The sequence below is a fragment of the Echinops telfairi genome, unplaced genomic scaffold (assembly GCF_000313985.2).
Source record: "Echinops telfairi isolate 266 unplaced genomic scaffold, ASM31398v2 ScPeMD7_7420;HRSCAF=8458, whole genome shotgun sequence".
NCBI classification, from domain to species: domain Eukaryota; kingdom Metazoa; phylum Chordata; class Mammalia; order Afrosoricida; family Tenrecidae; genus Echinops; species Echinops telfairi.
This window is the reverse complement of record NW_022111320.1, coordinates 30,396,737-30,416,699: the sequence shown is the minus strand read 5'-3', so window position 1 is coordinate 30,416,699 and position 19,963 is coordinate 30,396,737. Positions and strand designations below refer to the sequence as shown.

The 19,963-nt window shown below is 36.0% G+C and overlaps 1 protein-coding gene across 1 annotated transcript in view; it reads left to right on the top strand.

Annotated features, from left to right (window-relative positions):
* The window catches only part of ZCWPW2 (zinc finger CW-type and PWWP domain containing 2), a 149,510-nt gene that overhangs the window by 56,072 nt on the left and 73,475 nt on the right, over window positions 1-19,963 (top strand). The window contains exon 3 of the mRNA XM_004704036.2: window positions 7,985-8,144. Within this exon, the coding sequence (XP_004704093.2) occupies window positions 7,985-8,144 (160 nt within the window). The remainder of the gene's footprint in view (window positions 1-7,984; window positions 8,145-19,963) is intronic.

Here is a 19,963-nt window from a genome sequence, read left to right as displayed (position 1 = left end):
GCAATGTAGCTGAGAGGAATTACTGAGAGCCAAATGAAGGTTGAACATGATAGTGGGGCAGGAGGAAAGTAAAAGGAAATAGAGGAAAGAACTAGAAGGTGAAGGCCATTTACAGAGGTATAAATATAGACTTTTAAAAAAATATTAATATATATAGCATTAGGGATATAGGTCTATGTACATATATTTATATGTTAAGTACTACGGAAGACAAGAAATATAGGTCTATGTACATAAATTTATATGTTAAGTACCAAAATGGACATTGGGCCTCTACTCAAGCCCTCCCTCAATGCAAGAACACTTTATTCTAAAAACCTGGCATTCTGTGATGCTCACTTTCCTGACACGATTACTGAAGTCAAAATGGGTGCATAAGCAAATGTGGTGAAGAAAGCTGATGGTGTCTGGCTATTAAAAGATAGAGAGTCTGTGGTCTTAACGGCTTGAAGTTAAAAAATCAGCCATTGAGCAGGAAAGCAACAAAGCCCACATGAAAGAAGCAAACCAGCCTGTGTGATCACGAGGTGTCAATGGGATTGATTAATAGGCATCACTTCTGATGCCTCAAAACAAATAATCATATTGATGGGAAAGAGGGGGGTCATTGTGGAGCCCATCTGTAGACAGTTGAACATCCCCTTACAGAAAGGTCAAAGGAAGGGACAAGCCAGCCAAGGTACAGTATAGCACTGATGAAACACACATTCCTCTAATTCTTTAATGCTTCATCCCCCTGACTATTGTGACCCAGGTTCTACCTTGTAAATCTGACTAGACAGTACAGATATACACGGGTTTCAGATAAGAGCTCTCGACACATGAATTCCAGGATAGATAACCCCCTCGGGAACAGTAATGGGAGTAGTGATACTATGAGGGTAGGAGGAAGATGGGGAGAGGGAGAACGGGGGAACCGATTTCAGTGATTGATGTATAAGCCACCTTCCCCCGACCCCCACAGAACGAGCAATAGAAACATGGGTGAAGTGGATGGTGTAAGATATGAAAATAATAATTTATAATTCATCAAGGACACATGAGGTTGGGAGGGTGGGGGAAGGAGGGACAAAGAGGAGCTGATACCAAGGGCTCAAGTAGAAAATGTTTTGGAAATAATGATGGCAACATATGTACAAATATGTTTGATACAATTGATATATGGAATGTTGTAAGAGCTGTAAGAGCCTCCAATAAAATTATATATGTAAAAGAATGCAAATAAGAAACCCTCAAATAGGAGGGAGTGAGGAGTGGAGAGCCAAAGCCCATTTGTAGGCCACTGGAGATCCCCTTGCAGAGGGGTCTCAGGGAGGAGACGAGCCAGACAGGTGCGATGTAGCAACGATGAAAAATACAACTTTCCTCTAGTTCCTAAATGCTACCTCCCCCCCTCCCCCAACTATCATGATCCGAATTTTACCTTGCAAGTCTGGCTAGACCAGAGAATGTACACTGGTACAGATAGGAATTGGAAACACAGGGAATCCAGGGCGGATGGTCCCTTAAGGACCAGTGGTGTGAGTGACGATACTGGGAGGGTAGAGGGAGAATGGGTTGGAAAGAGGGAACTGATTACAAGAATCTATATGTGACCTCCTCACTGGGGGACGGACAACAGAAAAGTGGGTGAAGGGCGACATCTGACAGGGCAAGATATGACAAAATAATTTATAAATTATCAAGGGCTCATGAGGGAGGAGACTGGGGAGGGAGGTAAAAAAATGAGGCCCTGATGCCTGGGGCTTAAGTGGATAGCAAATGTTTTGAGAATGACGAGGGCAATGAATGTACAAATGTGCTTTACACAATTGATGCCTGCATGGATTGTGATAAGAGTCTATGAGCCCCTAATAAAACGATTAAAAAAAAAAAGTAAATGTCTAGAAATGAATGAAGGCAACATAGGTACAAACACGCCTGATGCAATCAATGTATGTATTGTAACTAGAGTTGTAAGAGTCCCCAATAAAATGATCTTTTAATAAAAGCACACACACACACACACACACACACACACACACACACTCAAAAGAAACCCTCAAATAATACCTTTTAATGCAGAAAACAGAAATCTTGATTTATAAATTTATATGTTATATCTAAAAATTGTCACTATTTTTCTTTGCAAACTTAAAGGTACATTTTATTACTAAACTGTTGGAACAATAATTTTTAGAATGCAAATATGGTTTCTTTAAAGTAATTTTCATACTTATAAGAAAATTCTGTAAAATGTTCATGTAAATATACCCAAAGCAGTTATGCTACAGAGAGCCCTCATTTCTGCTTGGCAATGTATTTTACTGTACGAAGTGAAATATGTAATGTTACTTTTTCTTTTTAATTTATGGGCTCTTTGTAGCTAAACACTATGTTATTTGATCAATATTTTATAATTAAGCCTATTTAAACATTGTAAACTTAGTTTTTCTTTTTCTAGTCCATTCAGAAACTCTTACAGAACAGATAGGTATAGACCAAATGCAAGATTTGTGTATCTTTGTATTGAGTGACAAAACTTACTTTCTTCTTTTTTATATTTAATTTATTCTCATGTTTATTCATTTTTAAATTTTAACCATTTCAATTACATGTAATTCACATACTATACAATTCAATAATTTAAATATGTTAAAAAGAGTTGTACAGTCATCACCACGATCAATTTTAGAACATTTACTTCATGTTTTCACTCTTTATTTCCTTCTAACTTCCCCTGACTTTGCCCTAAGACGTTATTAATCTAGTTACTGCTTCTGTAGATTTAACTATCCTGGATTTCATATAACGAAAATTATGCAACCTTCCAACAAACAACAACAAAATAAAACATAGAAAAACCTCAATGCAAAAGAAAGCACAAATTAATAAAAATGAGTCAAAAAGGAAAGCAAATGATGAGATTAAATTTAACCCAACTATATCTGCATTAATTCACTTTTCAATGCATTCTGAGGGCAAGGATATTCACACCCCTTATCAGTGGTTCTTAAACATCTAAAGTACTCTTGGGAAATAACAATTATGTATATCTTATTCAAAGGAGCCTTTGTAGCACAGTGGCTACGTGCTCAACTGGTAACCTATAGGTTGGTAGTTCAAACCCACCAGCTATTACATGGGAGAAAGATGAGGCAGCTTGCTTCTCTAAAGATTTATAGCTTTGGGAACCCTGTAGGGGAGGGGAGTTCTCTGTCCTACAAGGTTGCTATGAGTTGGAATCAACTTGATGGGAGTGGGGTTTTGTATTATAAATGCATGACAATTGGAATTATGCTTAAGCTTTGACTTTAGTAGTTGTTCAAAATATTTTCCACTAGATAAAAATATATAAGCATTAGTCTATGACATATTTGCACTTTCCGTTAGGGTACTTGTCCTGTCAGAATTCCCTCCCATCCCAATAAATTGTAACAGTTGATATCCATTTGACCTTGTTTGTGTGTTTTACTTCCACCTGCCCACTAATCCAAACGTGGACCATACACTTCTTTGAAACCCTCACCATCAGGTCATCTACTCGGCTCTCTGCCTTTAAGACTGCAGAGCATTTCCCATCAATACGAGAGTGACAAACCACGAAGCAAGAGTGCAACATGTACATCATGCTTGGCAGTTTGGGAACTCACATTGAGGTCGATGTAAGGGCAAGACATGGACATCAGCGTCCTTCAATCGGAGAAAGTCAGAGATGACCATAGGTACAGCCGACGGAGGGGAGTAATCAAGTTTTCTGTGTCTGTCGCCTCTGCTCAGCTTTCCCTGCAGTTTGGCAATTCACTTTTAGCAGAGAAATCCAACCAGGAGTCAGACACTTCCTCGCTTCTGCCTGAGAAATGATAAAATGCCCTGTTATTTGGACACATGACAATACTTTTCATGATTCATCTTTAAGTCAACATCTAATATTTTCTATAATGTAAAATACACAATCACAGTCTTTTTCTTTCATTAGCATCTAATTTAAAGAGTAATAATTTAAATAAATATTCTTGGCCCTGATTGAGATATCCTGGGGTTTATCAGAAAACTTACAAATCATTTCACATATTATAACTTCAAAATATTTCTGTTTCATGACTTCAGTGTTACAAATCCTCAGACTGTTTGAAAGTGGACATAGTAAGTACTATTTATAATGTCAACTTGCTTGATAATAATCTCTTTAGAAAGTACCACGAGGTCTGAATCACCTAGTGTTAAGCATGAGCTTCTTATATTTTACAGAAGTTTAAACAACTGTAGCAATTAAAATCTGGTTGCTTTTTAAATAGCTGCTAAGCCTCAGTTTCTGGTACCTTGTGGGTCTCCACTGCAGCTGTCACGTACTCTTAACAGCTTATTTTCTTGATGAAGTCTTTTTCTTTTGAGTGGCTTTATTTACAAATGTTGATTTCCAATGTCAGTTTAAAAGGTGAACTCAATCCAAGTTTTAAGCACAATTTAATGTTGTTAGGTGCCATCAAGTCGGTTCTTAGTGACCATCAAGACTCCTCGTGACCAGCAGAAAGAATGATTGATTGCGTGCCCTGGTCACCATTGTTTTTATGTTTGAGCCTATTGTTGCAGCCACTATATTAATCCATCTCATTGAAAGTCTCTCTCACTTTCACTGATCATCTATTTGATGTCCTTTTTCATGGCCTGGTCCCTTTTAATAACATATACAAAATGTGTGAGACAGTCTTACCATCTTCTCTTCTAAAGAATGCCCTGGCTATATGTCTTTGAAGCAAATTTGTTTGTTCTCCTAGAAATCCTTGATGTTTTCAATGTTTGCCCATACCATAATTCTATAGCCTTATGAGACCCACTAAATAACAGTGAGAAGTTGCTGTCTTGAGCTTGATAATAATCACATAGTCTTTTCCATTATCCAGTTATATCTTCACTCCCAGTTCTAAAATATTGCCATCTGTGGGTCCCAGATGGTTTGAATAACTTTTCATACCTCTTATGGTTCTTTTTCCCTGGTCAACTGTTCCTGAACAGTTCCCAGCATCCCTTGCCCTTAGAGAGAACCAAGAACCATAGGACTCTGCTCAGCATCAAGGGGCAGCCTGGAAACCTGCACATTTCACACACTCTTCATCCCTAGTGCCTGTTTGTTAAGAAGTATCACATCTACATCATTCATCTTGGGACTTGTCAACTACCTGACATACATTTTTTACATTAATAATGCTAAGCGTAGAATATCTTTTATTAGTTTACATTGTGCTGTTAACCTGTATATATGAGATAAGGACATTTTTATATTTATGGTTTTATAACATAATTCTCAGTGATAATGTATTGTAAGATCAGTAATCGATTGTCCTCAAATGCAAGAAGTGTATGGATTTTGAAATTTTTATATTTTAGGTTCTTCACAGCATCATTTGCATGCTTCCTTTAGGTTCTAAAGTTTAAGTGTCAAGTTGACCCTGTTTCTAAATAATTATCCATCTGAGGCAAAACATATTTGGGTATAATTCTCTCTGCTTATCAATTGCACTATTTATCTTACATGCATACTTACATATTTTTAACATTTCAAAAATACAAATGTGTAAGGCATGTGTTCATTAAATTGTGCAACAACACAAGGAGGAACCATGGTTTCAGGAGCCCTGATTGCCTTTTCTGCTCCACAGTGCTGCAAACTGCAGTGGAACCTGCCACCTGGCTATACTGACCCTTCAATACCTGCATATTTGGGACCTTTATCTATAAAATTCTGTCAGATTTCTACTGCACACTCCTTAGTCATAGCTTCCCGACCTTATTTGCTGCCTCTCATTCCTGCTTTAGTCTGAACAATAAGTCAGAATCTTGAATAATTGCTAAAATGTTTAAAACACAGTTGATACACGTAGTGTGGTTTTACCAGGAATAGAATATTAAAGTCCATGACTTAGATCATTTACATTATGCGATGTAAACACAAAATGACCATTTTTAAAGTCGTTTTATTAGGGGCTCATACAACTCTTATCACAATCCATACATATATCAATCATGTAAAGAACATTTATGCATTCATTGCCCTCATCATTCTCAAAACATTTGGTCTCCACTTAAGCCACTGGCATCAGGTCCTCAATTTTCCCCTCCCTCCCCGTTCCCCCTCCCTCATGAACCCTTGATAATTTATAAATTATTTTGTCATATCTTGCCCTGTTTCCCTTTACCCACTTTTCTGTTGTCCATCCCCCAAGGAGGAGGTCATGTGTAGATCCTTGTAATTGGTTCCCCCTTTCCACCCCACCCTCCCAGTATGTACCTCACACTACTGGTCCTGAAGGGATCACCCGCCCTGGATTCCCTGTGTTTCCAGTGTACATGCTCTGGTCTAACCAGATTTGTAAGGTAGAATTCGGATCATGATAGTGGGGGCTGGGGGAAGCATTTGGAAACTTTATTTTAGAGTTCTGCTACTTGATATTTCACTTCTGGACTAATAAATTCTTTGGAAGTTCTTTTTCCTGAATTGATACAACCTCCCTATGATTTCCTTTCATTTGATACCATTTCTGCCTCTGAAACTTGAGGATGGTCTAATCTAGTGGAAAACATTTGGACTTTGGCATCAAAAAGACCTCTTTGAATCATATCTTCACCTCTTATTGACATGGTCTTCTTAGGGATATTCTATAATCTCTTGGAGATTTGTTTAGTTTTCTAGGAAATGTCAAATGCCCATCTCATCAGGCTGACTGGAGATTCAATGTGATAAACAGCGCCTCAAAGGAGGGACATCATAGACATTAAAGTGATTCACTAAGTATAAGATAGTTCTGTTCTCTTCCATTTCACCCCTTGCCATGTTTTGTTGTAGTTGTTTGATTTCCAGCAAAACTTTGTAGCGTCACCTTCCTCCTTTGTTACTCTTATGATAGAATTATGTCAAGTTCCTAACTTTTACTCCTTTAAAGATACTTCAAGTTATTTTTAAATCATGGGCCAAATGTATTATTTCAAATTCCAATTTCCCTAGGTCTACATATGTTTTTATTTGCATTCATAATCAGGCATTTCAAAGTTGATTATGAACCTGTAAAAGTAGTTTTGCTTTCAAATTTGGTAACGCAAATTCTGATGTGAATCATTTCTTAGTAATTATTTTCTCACAGCACAGAACATTTTCAGGTTACTCTCTGATTTCCTGCTCTGTCTCCATACGGAAATGCTGTTATGTTTTTGTGTATCAGCTGTCAATGGCAAGAGCTTTCTGCTAGGATATAAAAAGAAAGACCCAGGAAATGTAGAGTGGAACAATGATAGGAAGGGGCAGATGTGGAAATTGAGTACCCAAAGGGCAAAATGAGATATATCAAGGAATTGCCAGTTGGTTTCACTAAAGAGCACATCCCTATAGATTTACTTTTCATAAGCATACAATCTACTTGCAGAGCAGAAGGGTTTTAGTGATTCGAACACATACCAATGGTACAGATGGAGGTAAGGGACAGGGTGGGGCAAGTAGTGCTGAGGTCAACTTCTGGTTTTCCCGTAGTAGTTTTCCCCTATAGTGTTATTTCAATCTGGGCTACCAGGACCTTCTGGTTTCACAGCCCTGCCTCAGGTTGGACCAGCTCTTTCCCACCCAGTGGTCTACATTTTATTAATTAATCATTGTGCTTCGTTGGTGTTAATTTAACCCTGGCATGTATCAGTTCTCATTTTTCCTTTCAGCAGTGCCTCAATGTCTCTTATTGACTCTGGATATCATTCTTTGGCTTCTTCTTTCTTCTTACAGTTTATGTGGGTCTTAAATTGTGATCACTATAGAGTTTTCAGGATCTACAAAGATGCAATTTATTACATGTATCAAGTGACTTTCACTTGTAAATATACAGGCAAGTATGAGGATGTTCAAACTTTGTTGAAAAAGTCATTAATACTCAAAGGAAGAAATTAATATATGATTCTGACATATATATTATGTTATGCAATTTATAAAGCATCAAAATAATTAAAAAATATTTTCTTTTGAAAGTTGGCCAGGGATACTTTGCACTGATCCTTTTAAAAGGAAATATGTGGCCTATGACCTGGATGGAAATGTTGAAAAGTACCATATAGAATTTCTGGGTGAGCCCCATACAAGATCATGGACAGATGCAACATTTGTTGGGCACTATAGTATTACATTAAAGGTATGTATACTAACAGTAAAATTTATTCTTCTTATGCTTGTTTTTAATTATGACCATTTTAAATTGTATTCCTAAACATAAGCAATTACTTCTAGGTTTTAGAAACAAAATATTGTATTTTGTTTGTTTAGATTCAGATATTTGGACTTTTAAAATCATTTTCTTTTAGAGATAGTATAGATATAAAGAGAGCTATGGGAGTTTAAACTTTATTTTTCCAGTGGCAACATACCATAAATCAACTGAACACTTTACATAATTGCCTTTTGAAATATTTTTTTTAATGTTATCACTTGGCAATTTTCTAATTCTCTTGAGAAGTTGTAGTCCTAGCTCACAGGGAAAATTAATTATGGAATTCAACTAGCTTTTCAAATTTTATACAGAATATTTTATTACTAACTCCTTCAGTATTTTTTGACTCCTTTTAAACTCTAAACCCCATGCTACCATTAACAAATAGATGGGTTTTCAGGTTGTGAATAGGTGAGCTGGACATATTTTTAAAGTTTTGGTTCAATCAGATAAATCAGTCATCTGCATCTATATTATTATGTTGAAGCTTTCCATCAGCAAATGTTTTCATTAGAAACCTGATAAAAAATAGACGCCAGAAATGTGGGCAACTTTGATTCAATCTGGAGGGTTTCTATTTTATAGTGAGAAATATACATATCAATCTCTGTATATTCAAAACATTCAATTAAATCTGTGGACATTTGAATTTTTTAAAGTGCTTTTAAAAACGGTCTCTTTGGCATAAATGATATCTTTGATTCATTTGACTTGAAAGCAGCTGGAATGGAAGGCTGTTTTCACAAAAATATTTAAGTGCAGAGTAACATCACATAGAGAGCAGAGCAGTTGTGAGCCAGTCATCTTAATGGGAAACCTCTCTGCTCTCACACTTTGGATGTGATCCCAGACACTGCTACTGGCAACCACAGAAGGCAAGAAGGAGTGTGCTTCCTCTTGTGCCCATTTTCAACCCATCCTAAAGGATGGAGAAGCCTCTAGCTACTCACAGAGCAGACTTTGGAATCTCAGAAACTTAACTATGTGGCAAAGGCATAACTAAGAAATTAGATATAACCATCAGCACAAAAATAAAAATCTGTTTTAAAATTGACTAATAATACTGTGAGAATTTGATTTCTGTCAGGCTTATCTCTAAGTAATCTGATTCCAGTGAGCATTCAATTAATAGTTGTAACAAGGGAAAAAATGATGCAGACTCAGGAATCAGGAATCTTTTCAGGATTAGAATGCCATTTCCTTCTCCTGAAGAGCTGGTGCATGGTTTCAAACTGCTGACCTTGTCGTTCGCAGCCCAATGCATAACCACTATTCATTGAGAGTATCATTAATTTAGCCAGTTTCCCCCATTATTTGATTTTATTTTTAAGAGTTTCATTGACATATATTTCATTTACCATACAATTCAATGATTTAAATATATTCAAAGAGTTGTGCAATTACAACTACCATCAATTTTAGAACATTTTCTTCATTTTTGTACCCGTCATTATTAGCTCATTACCCACACCCCACCCTCCTCTGTTGTAGCCAAAAAAACCCAACAAAACTATCAATCTAGTTACTATCTCTACAAATTATCTATCCTGGATTTCATATAAAGAAAATCATCCAAAAACCCCAACAACAACAACAAAATAAAACACAGAAAAACCCCAGTCCAGGTGAAAGCAGAGGATTATAGAAACTAGAACAAATTTAAAAATGGGTTCAAAGGGAAAACAAAGGATAAGATTGCAGAATCTGTAGTACCAGGAGCTAAGCAAAGGCAATGTTAAAGGAAGATCGTTATGACCCAAGGGGATGATTGATAAGAATCTCTACCATAAATTCACGAGGAGGTTTTGAAAGGGAGCCAAAGGCAGATAAATAAACATAGACCCAAGAATGGGTTTGGGGGTAGCATGAAGTGCTAGCTCCAATTAAGAACAATTAGTTCTTACATCATGGCCCTCAGGAAGGAAACACAGAAGATATGAGTGTTAAAGTAAAATGTGGTGAAGAAATTAGATAGTGCCTGGCTATCAGATAAAATAGCATCTGGGGCCTTAAAGGCTCATTACCAAACAAGCAGCCATCTAAGTGAGATGTCAACTAAATCCTCATGGAAGAAGTACACCATCAGTGACTGAAGGGTTGTAAATCATATAATATGAAACCAAAGGAGGAAATAGTACCAGAGTCTAAATTGTGAGAATCTGGTTTTCAGAAAGCTGTGGATGACAGTAGGAGACCAAAGTAGATTTGTGTGATCTACATAAGCAATTAGCTTCCTGTGATTCCCCTCTATCCATAAAAGAGGGTGGGGAAGAGATTGGTTACCAGAGTGCATTGGAGTGATGACTATGAAAGACCAAAATGATAAACCTGGCTTGAACAGTTAAAACCTTATCAGCTGGTCCCAGCTCTGATGCATGCTCGGCCTGATGTGGTTTTTAACACTTTCTGTATCTTTATGTGTTTTGTTTGTTCATTGGGGTTTATCTCAGATGCGTTTTGTCACTGGGGGTGACCCTCTTAAATTTTTGCTATATATTTGTCTGTTTTTCAGTGTATGAAACCCAGGATTGATGAACCTATAAGGACAGCAAGTAGAAAGCATAAGGGCTTCCGGGGTATGGGCTGGGCAGGGGGTACAGTGGTTTTGGTGGGGAGTGGGGGCTATCAAAAAGCTGATGTCAAGGAGTTCCAGAAGGAAAGTAATGTTTTGAAACTGTGATAACAATTATACAATACTGTTTATTGCACAACTCCCAATGAAATGATTTTGAAGAAAAAACTATTGTAAATTTTTTAACTATATCTGTGGTGATCCACTTTCTGATGTACTGTACTCTGTCTGAGGGCAATAATACCCACGTCCCTAGTCAATGGTCTGAGGGAGTGCAGTGGAGGCTTATTTCACATGGGGACTCTGCAAATGGAATTTGGGTCTCCACCGTCATCCATGGCCTCTGCGGACGGTGTATTCCAAATCTCAGCTCTGATACCATTCTCTCCCTTAGATTTGGACTATATTATTTACAATCCGTGAATCACACAGGCTTTTATGCTTCTTCCATGTGGATTTAGATAGCACCTCACTTAGAAAAGTGATTATTTAAAGACAAGCCTTTAAGAGCCAGACATAGCGTCGCTCTCCTTTCTGATAGCAGGGCACCATCTGATTTATTCACCACCTTTTGCTGTAGCACCATGTCTTCAGTGATCACTTCATGTGGGCAAGCATTGAGCAGGGCCATGCCATAAGAATGAATTGTTCTTAGATAGAGGCAAACTCAAGATTCATCAATGTGTCTAAAGCTTAGATATATCCTTGATCCACATTAGAGGTAGAATCATCAGTTTGTTGAGAATAATTTAAGTAACCTCCATTAGTTTCTAGTCTCTTTTAGTCTGGAAGATTAACAGAAACCTGTCCACTTTCTAGCATGTGAAATACCAGTGGCATAGCTTTCCACATGACAGCCACATGGAATCATAATCGTACAATGAATTTACACATGGAAAAAATATTTTTAGCAAAAATGTATTAAGTACCTACCATAGACCAGAGATTATTGAATATCCTTTTATGTATTATTTTCAAGCAAGTCTCACACACCCCCATGAAGACATATGTCATCACCATTTGACATGTAAAGAAACTGAGATTCAAGTTATGTGTCTAGATGAAAGTCACTTAGCTACTAAGTGACAGGACAATGATCAGAACCAAGATGTGTAATTATAAAGTCCACATTTTTTCTCTTTCTACATTTATTTGATTATGTATAGCTTCAAGTCTATTAATAATTATTGAATGTTTCCCAACATTTTATGTGCAATATGAGGAAATTTTTCTCATTTAGATTCTAATGTACATGTTGGATGATGGCAGATTCTGGAAGATTTGTTTTTCACTTGCTGCTTAATGGTCCCTTAGAGGACTAGAGACCAAGCAGAATAAGTAGAGCTGTCGATATTTTTAGACTGAATTTGTACCATCATTTGACCAGTGCATCTGCATTATCATTTATTTAAGCAACTGTTCTGCTTCTAAGATTTAGTAAGATCCGAATTCCTAGAATTTAGACTGTAGTTTGCATTAGCATGTGAGTGTATAACTAGATCATCTGGCAGCGTTATGCGCTAAGAGTAATGGAGTGAAACTAGCTACAAATCTATTTGTAAAATATATAGATTCATACACACACATATATATGTATCTATACATATACTTTCGAGTCATTTGACTACTGTCAAATAGTATGTACAATAGCCAAACTCAATAAAATGCTATTATACTAATTTAACATATCAGTTTTACTTTAAATATAAAATTTTGTATTTTATATAAAATTTGCCAGGATTTTTGTATTATTGAATTAATAATTTTTGGTGATTTTTTTGCTTGTTTTCTGAACATTCTGTAGCATTTGGATTGAGAGAGGACAAGGGAATTATAATATATTTCTATAACTGTAACCTACTTGCAAATAATCTACCAAGAAAACATTTTCTTTTATGTTCATTAGGAAAAGAATAAAGTTGTCATAATGGTCTAAAAAGTAGACGATAGAGTCAGGCTCTGGAGTTTAAAGACTGGCTCTGCTGCTTACTAGGCATTGAGCTCAAGGAAGTCACTTAACCTTTACAAATCTCAGATACTTCATTATAAAATTGAGGCTATAAGAATATCTGTATCACAAAGTTGTCTTGAAGGTCAACCTAGACAATAGAAACATAGAAGCATTTAAGCTTTTGCTTTAGTGCTCATCATATAGTACCCTCTCAGTCTATGTTAGATGATATTATTATTCACTACAAGAAACAGGTGAAATACATAGTTAAGTTCTTTCTCTTCCCTGAATTCCACATCTACAGAAGAGAGTTTGAGAGAGAGAGAGAGAGAGAGAGAGAGACTAAGAACAGTAAGATGGAGAACAGTGTCTTTTCTTTTGGCTTAAGTCATATATGGAAAATGACAGGATTTTAATATTATCAATCAATATGATTGTCTCAGAAATTTAAGGAAATAGAGCGACTTCAATCTCTTATTCTTTGACTCAATCCAAGACGGAAAGGAGGCCTTTGCTGTAGTGCTTTTCTAGTTTAATGTAAGCAGAAGTGCTAAGAACGCTTGAGAGCAGGAGATAAGTTAGAGCCTTCTCAATCTGACTCCTTGGTAAATGAATAGTCCCCTCAAGAGTACTTTGGATGTGTTTGATGGAATTTGGAAGGAGGACAGGAAATATTATCATTCACGTCCTTTGCAACTGCTTTTCTGACTCGCTCACATTTATGTATGCTGACTTTGCTCCTCCAAATAAATTCCGGAGTTCACCCCTGTTATCACTTGAATTCATCGCTTATGAATTTAGATAGCGGTGAACTTGTACTTAAGTTAAAGTCCAATTCCACACAGTATGACCAACTTCACTCCATTTATAAAAGATGGAACAAGTGGCTACCTTTCTTATCATCAAATGCATGAAAAACGTATTAAGCATCCACTATATCTTTCTCACATTGATTCTTCAGTGGAACAGAAATAGTCTTTTCTATGAAATTCCAACATAAAGCTTTCTCAATTTTCTAGACATGCTTATTCTCTGCTAAAGAAACCACAAGCCAGATCACTGGTTTTCAAGGCAAATATACAAGGCTCACTAAATTGCCTTCAGAGTCATATGCCTCATGGGTAAGCCTGCCTTATCATGAGTATTTTATATCATGGCTCTTAAATTAATAAATAGTTGTACAGTATCATTTTAGCACATTATTTCATTACTGAAAAGGGAATTCCAAATTTACAATTTTATAATAGCCTGCAATTGGATATATTGATTTCTTTTTCAGGGTTTTGGTTTTTTTTTTAAAAAAAGTATCTTCTGGGCCAGGACCAGCCCGTGATACAGGCAAAATCCATCACCCCATAACCATAAGAAATGATTACTAAACTAATTTTGAATGTAGACTTCAGAATTATCAATTCTTTTTCATTTTGGTTAGCTCAGAAAATATGTACAGATTCTGCACCTGCTTTTAGAATTTTATCGTTAAACATAGAATCAGAGCAGCTGTCTATAATATACTCAACTAATGTTTTCCTATAAACACAAATTCTATAAAAAGCAAACAAATATGGACTAGAAAATAGTAGCCAAGTGTGTTAACTTTCTGTTAGGTTTATGTCTTAATATCCATTAGAACTGCTGCTGAAGATCCTCATGATTTGAAGACTCAAGGCAAATGAGCACATGTTTATTTTCATGGCTGATTTAAGCTTGTACACTGTCTTCTATTTTGATTTACCCTTCCTCATTGAAGAAGTCAGCTTAGAATAGTGGGAAAGAGCAGCACTTTAGACAAGTGTGAGTCTCTTGAGAATTATCGATTTGACTCAGGGTTCCTCTGCTTCCTAGGCAGTATTTATTAACATATTAATACCATACCAAACCAAACCAAACTCACCACCATCAAATTGATTCAGAATCACTGTGACCCTATAGAACAGGGTAGAACTATAAATAGTGTTTGCAAAGCTGTAAATCTTTACAGAAGCAAACTGCCCCATCTTTCTCCCATGAAGCACTTGGTAGATTCCATGTGCTGAGCTTTCCTTTAGCAGAGTAGTCGTTTAACCCACACTATTTGTGCTTTACCATTGTTTTACAAAGCAGTGCTTACAACTGGTTTCGTGTTACAGATGTAGTAATATATTCAGTTCCTGTGTAATAGCCCTGCAAATATTTTTCCTAAGCAATCTGAAAATGACCTGATATAGAAAATGTCATGCCACTGTTTTCTATAATTCTTAACACTGTTTTTAATAATGCAGGCTTTAGGTGCTTACTAACCTGTCTGAAATTTACGCAACAGAACTGCCATGTGGTGAAAACGATGCCATGTATCAGTCCTCTGAGGGGAGCTTGTCTTTGTTGGGATTCTAGCTCAGTCTCTCGTTAGTTTTGTGCATTTAGGCCACTTCTAAATCTTTCAATGTCCCAGCTTCCTCACTTATAAAATAGGGATAATAAGAGTCTCTACCTCCTTAGCTTGTTAGAAAATTAAAACAAGTTATTTGGGCAGCATTTTTAGGAATGTACCTAGCATTTATTACTACATAAGTATTGGATAAATTAGTAAGTCCAAATAAATAATAATTGGCTTTTGGGATAATAGCACTCATATAGAAATAAACTATGTACTTGATCAACTTCTCCTTATTGTGAATAGGATTTCCATGTCATTTCCTTTGACTGCAAAGGCCAAGTGATAAATGTTCATATTCTGACCAGTTATACCTACAGCTAACATCTGAAAAGAACATCAAAGCTTATAAAGCACCTTTTACATGTATTATCTCATGTGATTTACCTTATGTGAGCTTCACTAACTGTTAAGCAAACCGAAACTCAGGTAAAGTGATTTCTCTGAGGTAATACAGCAGAACTGGGCCTCAAGCATAAGTCTTCTGATTCTAAACTCCAGGTTTTTACATTATATATTAATCTCCTTGAAATTTACATTGTCCCATCTGTTTTGAATCCTTACAAGCATACCAAATTCATAATAAGCTATCACCTATAAACTGGAAAATCACAAAAGCCTTCTTATTGATCTTCTGTTGTTAATTCAGCCAAGATGATTAATTAGCTTAACCTTTATCCAAGGCTTTTTAAAGCTAGACAAAGAGTGTACAAGGCCTGTTTCTTCACGTGAGTGCACTGATTCCTAGCCATGGCTCTAGGTCTCTCAATATTAAGATCTAGGCTATTAAAAATAATTCTCTTGTGACATTAGCAGTAAGTGGTTTTAATACAAGCTTCAGAATCTTGATGCCAGGGTTTTGTGAGTTTTTATTATTGTTATTATTATTATTATTCTATTGGCTTTCACATCTGATGATCTCAATATTCTTTTATAGAATATTTAAAATACAAACCTATTCCTGGAGAGTGTTCTGAGAATCTGTATTTTCAGCCAGGTCAATTATATCCTGCTCAGTGGATCTCAAGAGTGATAACATTATATTTACATAAATACCTAGTTTCTATGTTTGCAGGAATTAGAAGCTATTTATATAAATGTGCAAAGTGGTTGTGTCTATTTTGGGGATTATATGAATGTATGAGTTTGTAATGCTAAAGAAAACAGGGAAATCTTCAACTGAATTGTGATGTGAAATTAGAATCTCATCCCTTTAAACATGTACATCTTCATTTGGTGGGATCTCATTTTCTCCCTGCCCCCGAGAGCTGAACCTTCTCTTTCTTAGTCTCTCAGAATCTGATCTTGGGTCTATCACACTAAATGATTAAGGTGTTGGTTGTACAAATATTGTTTCCTAAAGGATGTGATTCCTGATCATGCATACACCTAAAAATGATGGGAGCTCCTTAAACAAAGACATCAAACCAAACCAAATCAAACAAAACAAACCCCAAAGCATGTAATAATTGTGTTATATCTTATTAGTAAAAACAAAACAACCTTTAGCTATTCAAAATTCTTAGTAATGCTTTGTGCCAACGTTTTGTTTGATAAAAGCTTATCTAGTTAGCCTGTGATTTGTATAATATGGCTGTTGGGTCTTAAGTCCCTCACTTCCTTCTATCCTTACAGGGACAATGGAGGTCAGAGCTCCAGTCCTTGTTTTGCTAATTCCTAAAGTTTCAAACCAAATAATAGAATCAAATTGTAAAGATTTTACTCTCAAAGTTCGTTAAGTGTTCTTTCTGACTGGTTCCTTGGTTTTCATTGCTGTCTGGGTATGTTCTCTCAGTCTGATGTAAAGCATCACACTAGGTGAAGTGGGATTTCTCTTGACCAGCTTTCCTGATTCATACCTTCCAGTGTATTGGGGAGTTTAGGAATCCTGAAAGCAGAATTCCTACAGAAAATTATAACCCAGTAAGCAGTGAATTAATATGAATTTAAAAGCAATATTAGCTTCAAATATGCTATAATTTAAATATGCAGTTTATATAACTCAGACATGATTTTATAAATATAGAAGCCTTTGTTAAAGATGACAGATGAGAAGGCTTACTATGATGCTTAGAGCCTAAAGCTATAGGGGCTAGAATGTTCTTATTTAGATTACTGGTTGCTGTTGCTGAAATCCAATTCGAAGTAGACAAGCTGTACTTGTGATTAGCTTTCGACAGAATTTCTTTAAGTTGAAAATGATTTGCCCAACAAAGGAGAAGAGTGATAGTACTGGCGGGCTGGGAAATAAAACATGTCAGTTCAGTGCCTAGTTAGAGTCTAGGAGTTACATTCAAGTTTAAGTGTATGCAAAACAGCAATTGACATTAATCACCACACAGTACTTCAAGATAGGTGATTAGTATTAATCCTCAAACATTTAGTGAAGATGCAGCCAAAGGAAAGCCATTTTGTATTTCTTTAGACTATGAAATCTATGACTTACATCCTCATGTTTCCAAAAGTGCTTTTTTTTTCTTTCAATCAAAGATTTATTTCCTCTTCATATATTTAAAAGTTACAACTCATGTACTGTTTGTTTTGTTGTCTTCCATTATCAGCAATAACCTTAATAATCTTTAACCTTTCATAGTGCTGAATTCATATGAACTGTCAGATAAGATGCTACACAGGTTAATTTTTCTATTGAATTTTTGCACTTTTGTCAAGAGTCATGACATTATAGATCTTTGATTTCTTCCTTTTTAAATTTTAAACAGTTTTATTGACACATAATTTACATAACATGCACTTTGATCAGTCAATCATATCAAGGAGAATTGTACAATTATTCCCATATATTTTTAATCACTTTATTGGGGCTCATACAATTCATCACAATCCATACATACATCAATTGTGTAAAGCACACTTATACATTTGTTGCCCTCATCACCAAAAGCGTTTTATATAAGAAAAAATTTCAAGTAATGGCCAATATTTGAAGTCATTTCAATGAATTATGAATCTCTGTAAGCCAGTTTCAGAGTCTTTATGATTCTCATATTAATATATGCTCAACCTTTTGTCTAAAAGATTGATGTTCTATGTTTATATGAAAGACAAATATAATAGTTACATTGGAAGTCTTATATTTGCATTAGACTTTAATATTGATATAATAAAAAGTTGAATGATAAATTTGGATTATAAATGCTATCATTGTAGCTTAAGATAGTGAAGCTCTACTGTCCCTGCAATAGATCATATTAAGAATCATTTGTTTGAATGGCTTTACTTTTAATATTGGAAACTATTTAATATATATCATTTAAAGTGCTTACCATCAAACACACATTTTCCCCCACCAGAAATAATGCTACTAATATCATAGAATAAATCAGTGAGCTATGATTTATTTATTCTGTAGGAATAAATCAGTGAGCTATGAGACCTAATTTATAGGTCTCAATTATGGAACAACAATAAAAAAGGGATTAGAATTAATATCATAATGCCAGATTATCATAATGCTTATATTCTTCCTCAATCTTTGGGGATAATCACATAAATTAGGATTGAAATATGACAGCTTTCAAAAATTCTCATCTCTAATTTTCTTAGATAGTTTTATTTATGCCATTCAAAACAAACAAACCATGTATAATAATCAATATTTATTGAGATACTATTATTTGAGAATTGTCTAGACATAGAAATGAACAAAACAGACAAAAGGCAATGCCCTCATGAGACATAGTCATGAAATGAATATTAATAAATAAACATGAAAATGTATAGTGTGTCAGTTGTGAGGAAAATTAGGGGGTCGCAATGGGTAGAGTGAAGAAAGAATGGGATGCCAGTAGGTGGGGAGGAAAAGCTACCCTAGCACTGCACAGGTTCTAATCCCACCCTACGCTAGTCCCACTAGCTAGGTCCATCTTTCCTACAGCTAATAAGACACCAGTGGTTGTTTATAATAATTTTTGTTTGGTTTATATTGTTTCCTCTCTTTTATTCCAAAAAATATTCAAAACTCTTGTGTCCTCAGGCCTCTGAGAAAGTTTCTGTTGAGGGATCACAGACTTGCCTAATCTTCCTCTCCTGAGGTCTTTAAGGGTGGGTAGGTTAGACAGAATGGATTGGCCATTGTCTCTGGGTGGCCCCAACAAAGGCAGCAAGGCAGAGAGGTGATTCCCTAAGACCTGAAAGAGGTTGAAAGTCTTGCCAGTACCATGGGCAAGAGGCTACCTCAGCTACAAGCTACCAGACTACACTTTGATGTACCGAGGGAGGCAGAATCCTAACATCAAAGGCTCCCAGGCTCTGAAAGGATTCTTTAGTCCAGCACGGAAGAAGCTTTTGAGCTACCAGACTTCAAACAATTTGAATAAAGATGTTATCCATCTACCTATTGTGGCTGAAAATTACCTATCCTCACTTTTCAGTCAACAGTGTCTTTCCAATTTATGTGACCTGAGGTTAGCTAGAGCCCTGGTGGCACAGTGGATTATGTGTTCGACTGATAACCATCAGGTTAGCAGTTTGAATCCAACAGCCATTCCTTGGGAGAAAGATAAGAGTTTCTGCTCTTGTAAAGATTTACAGCTTCAGAAATAGGTAATTCTACTCTGTTCTATAGGGTTGCTGTGAGTCAGAATTGATTTGAAGGCAGTGAGTTCAGTTTTCTGAAGTTAGGTGTACACAGACATAGGTATTTTCCCCCTGAATTTTCCACTACATAGTAGTATACTGCGATAGCTCACACCTTATCCAGTGAGTTAAAAATTACTGAGAAGGAACATTCATTCCACTACCTCCCCAAATCCTGGAAAATGGAGAAATGATAGTTGGTACATAACAGT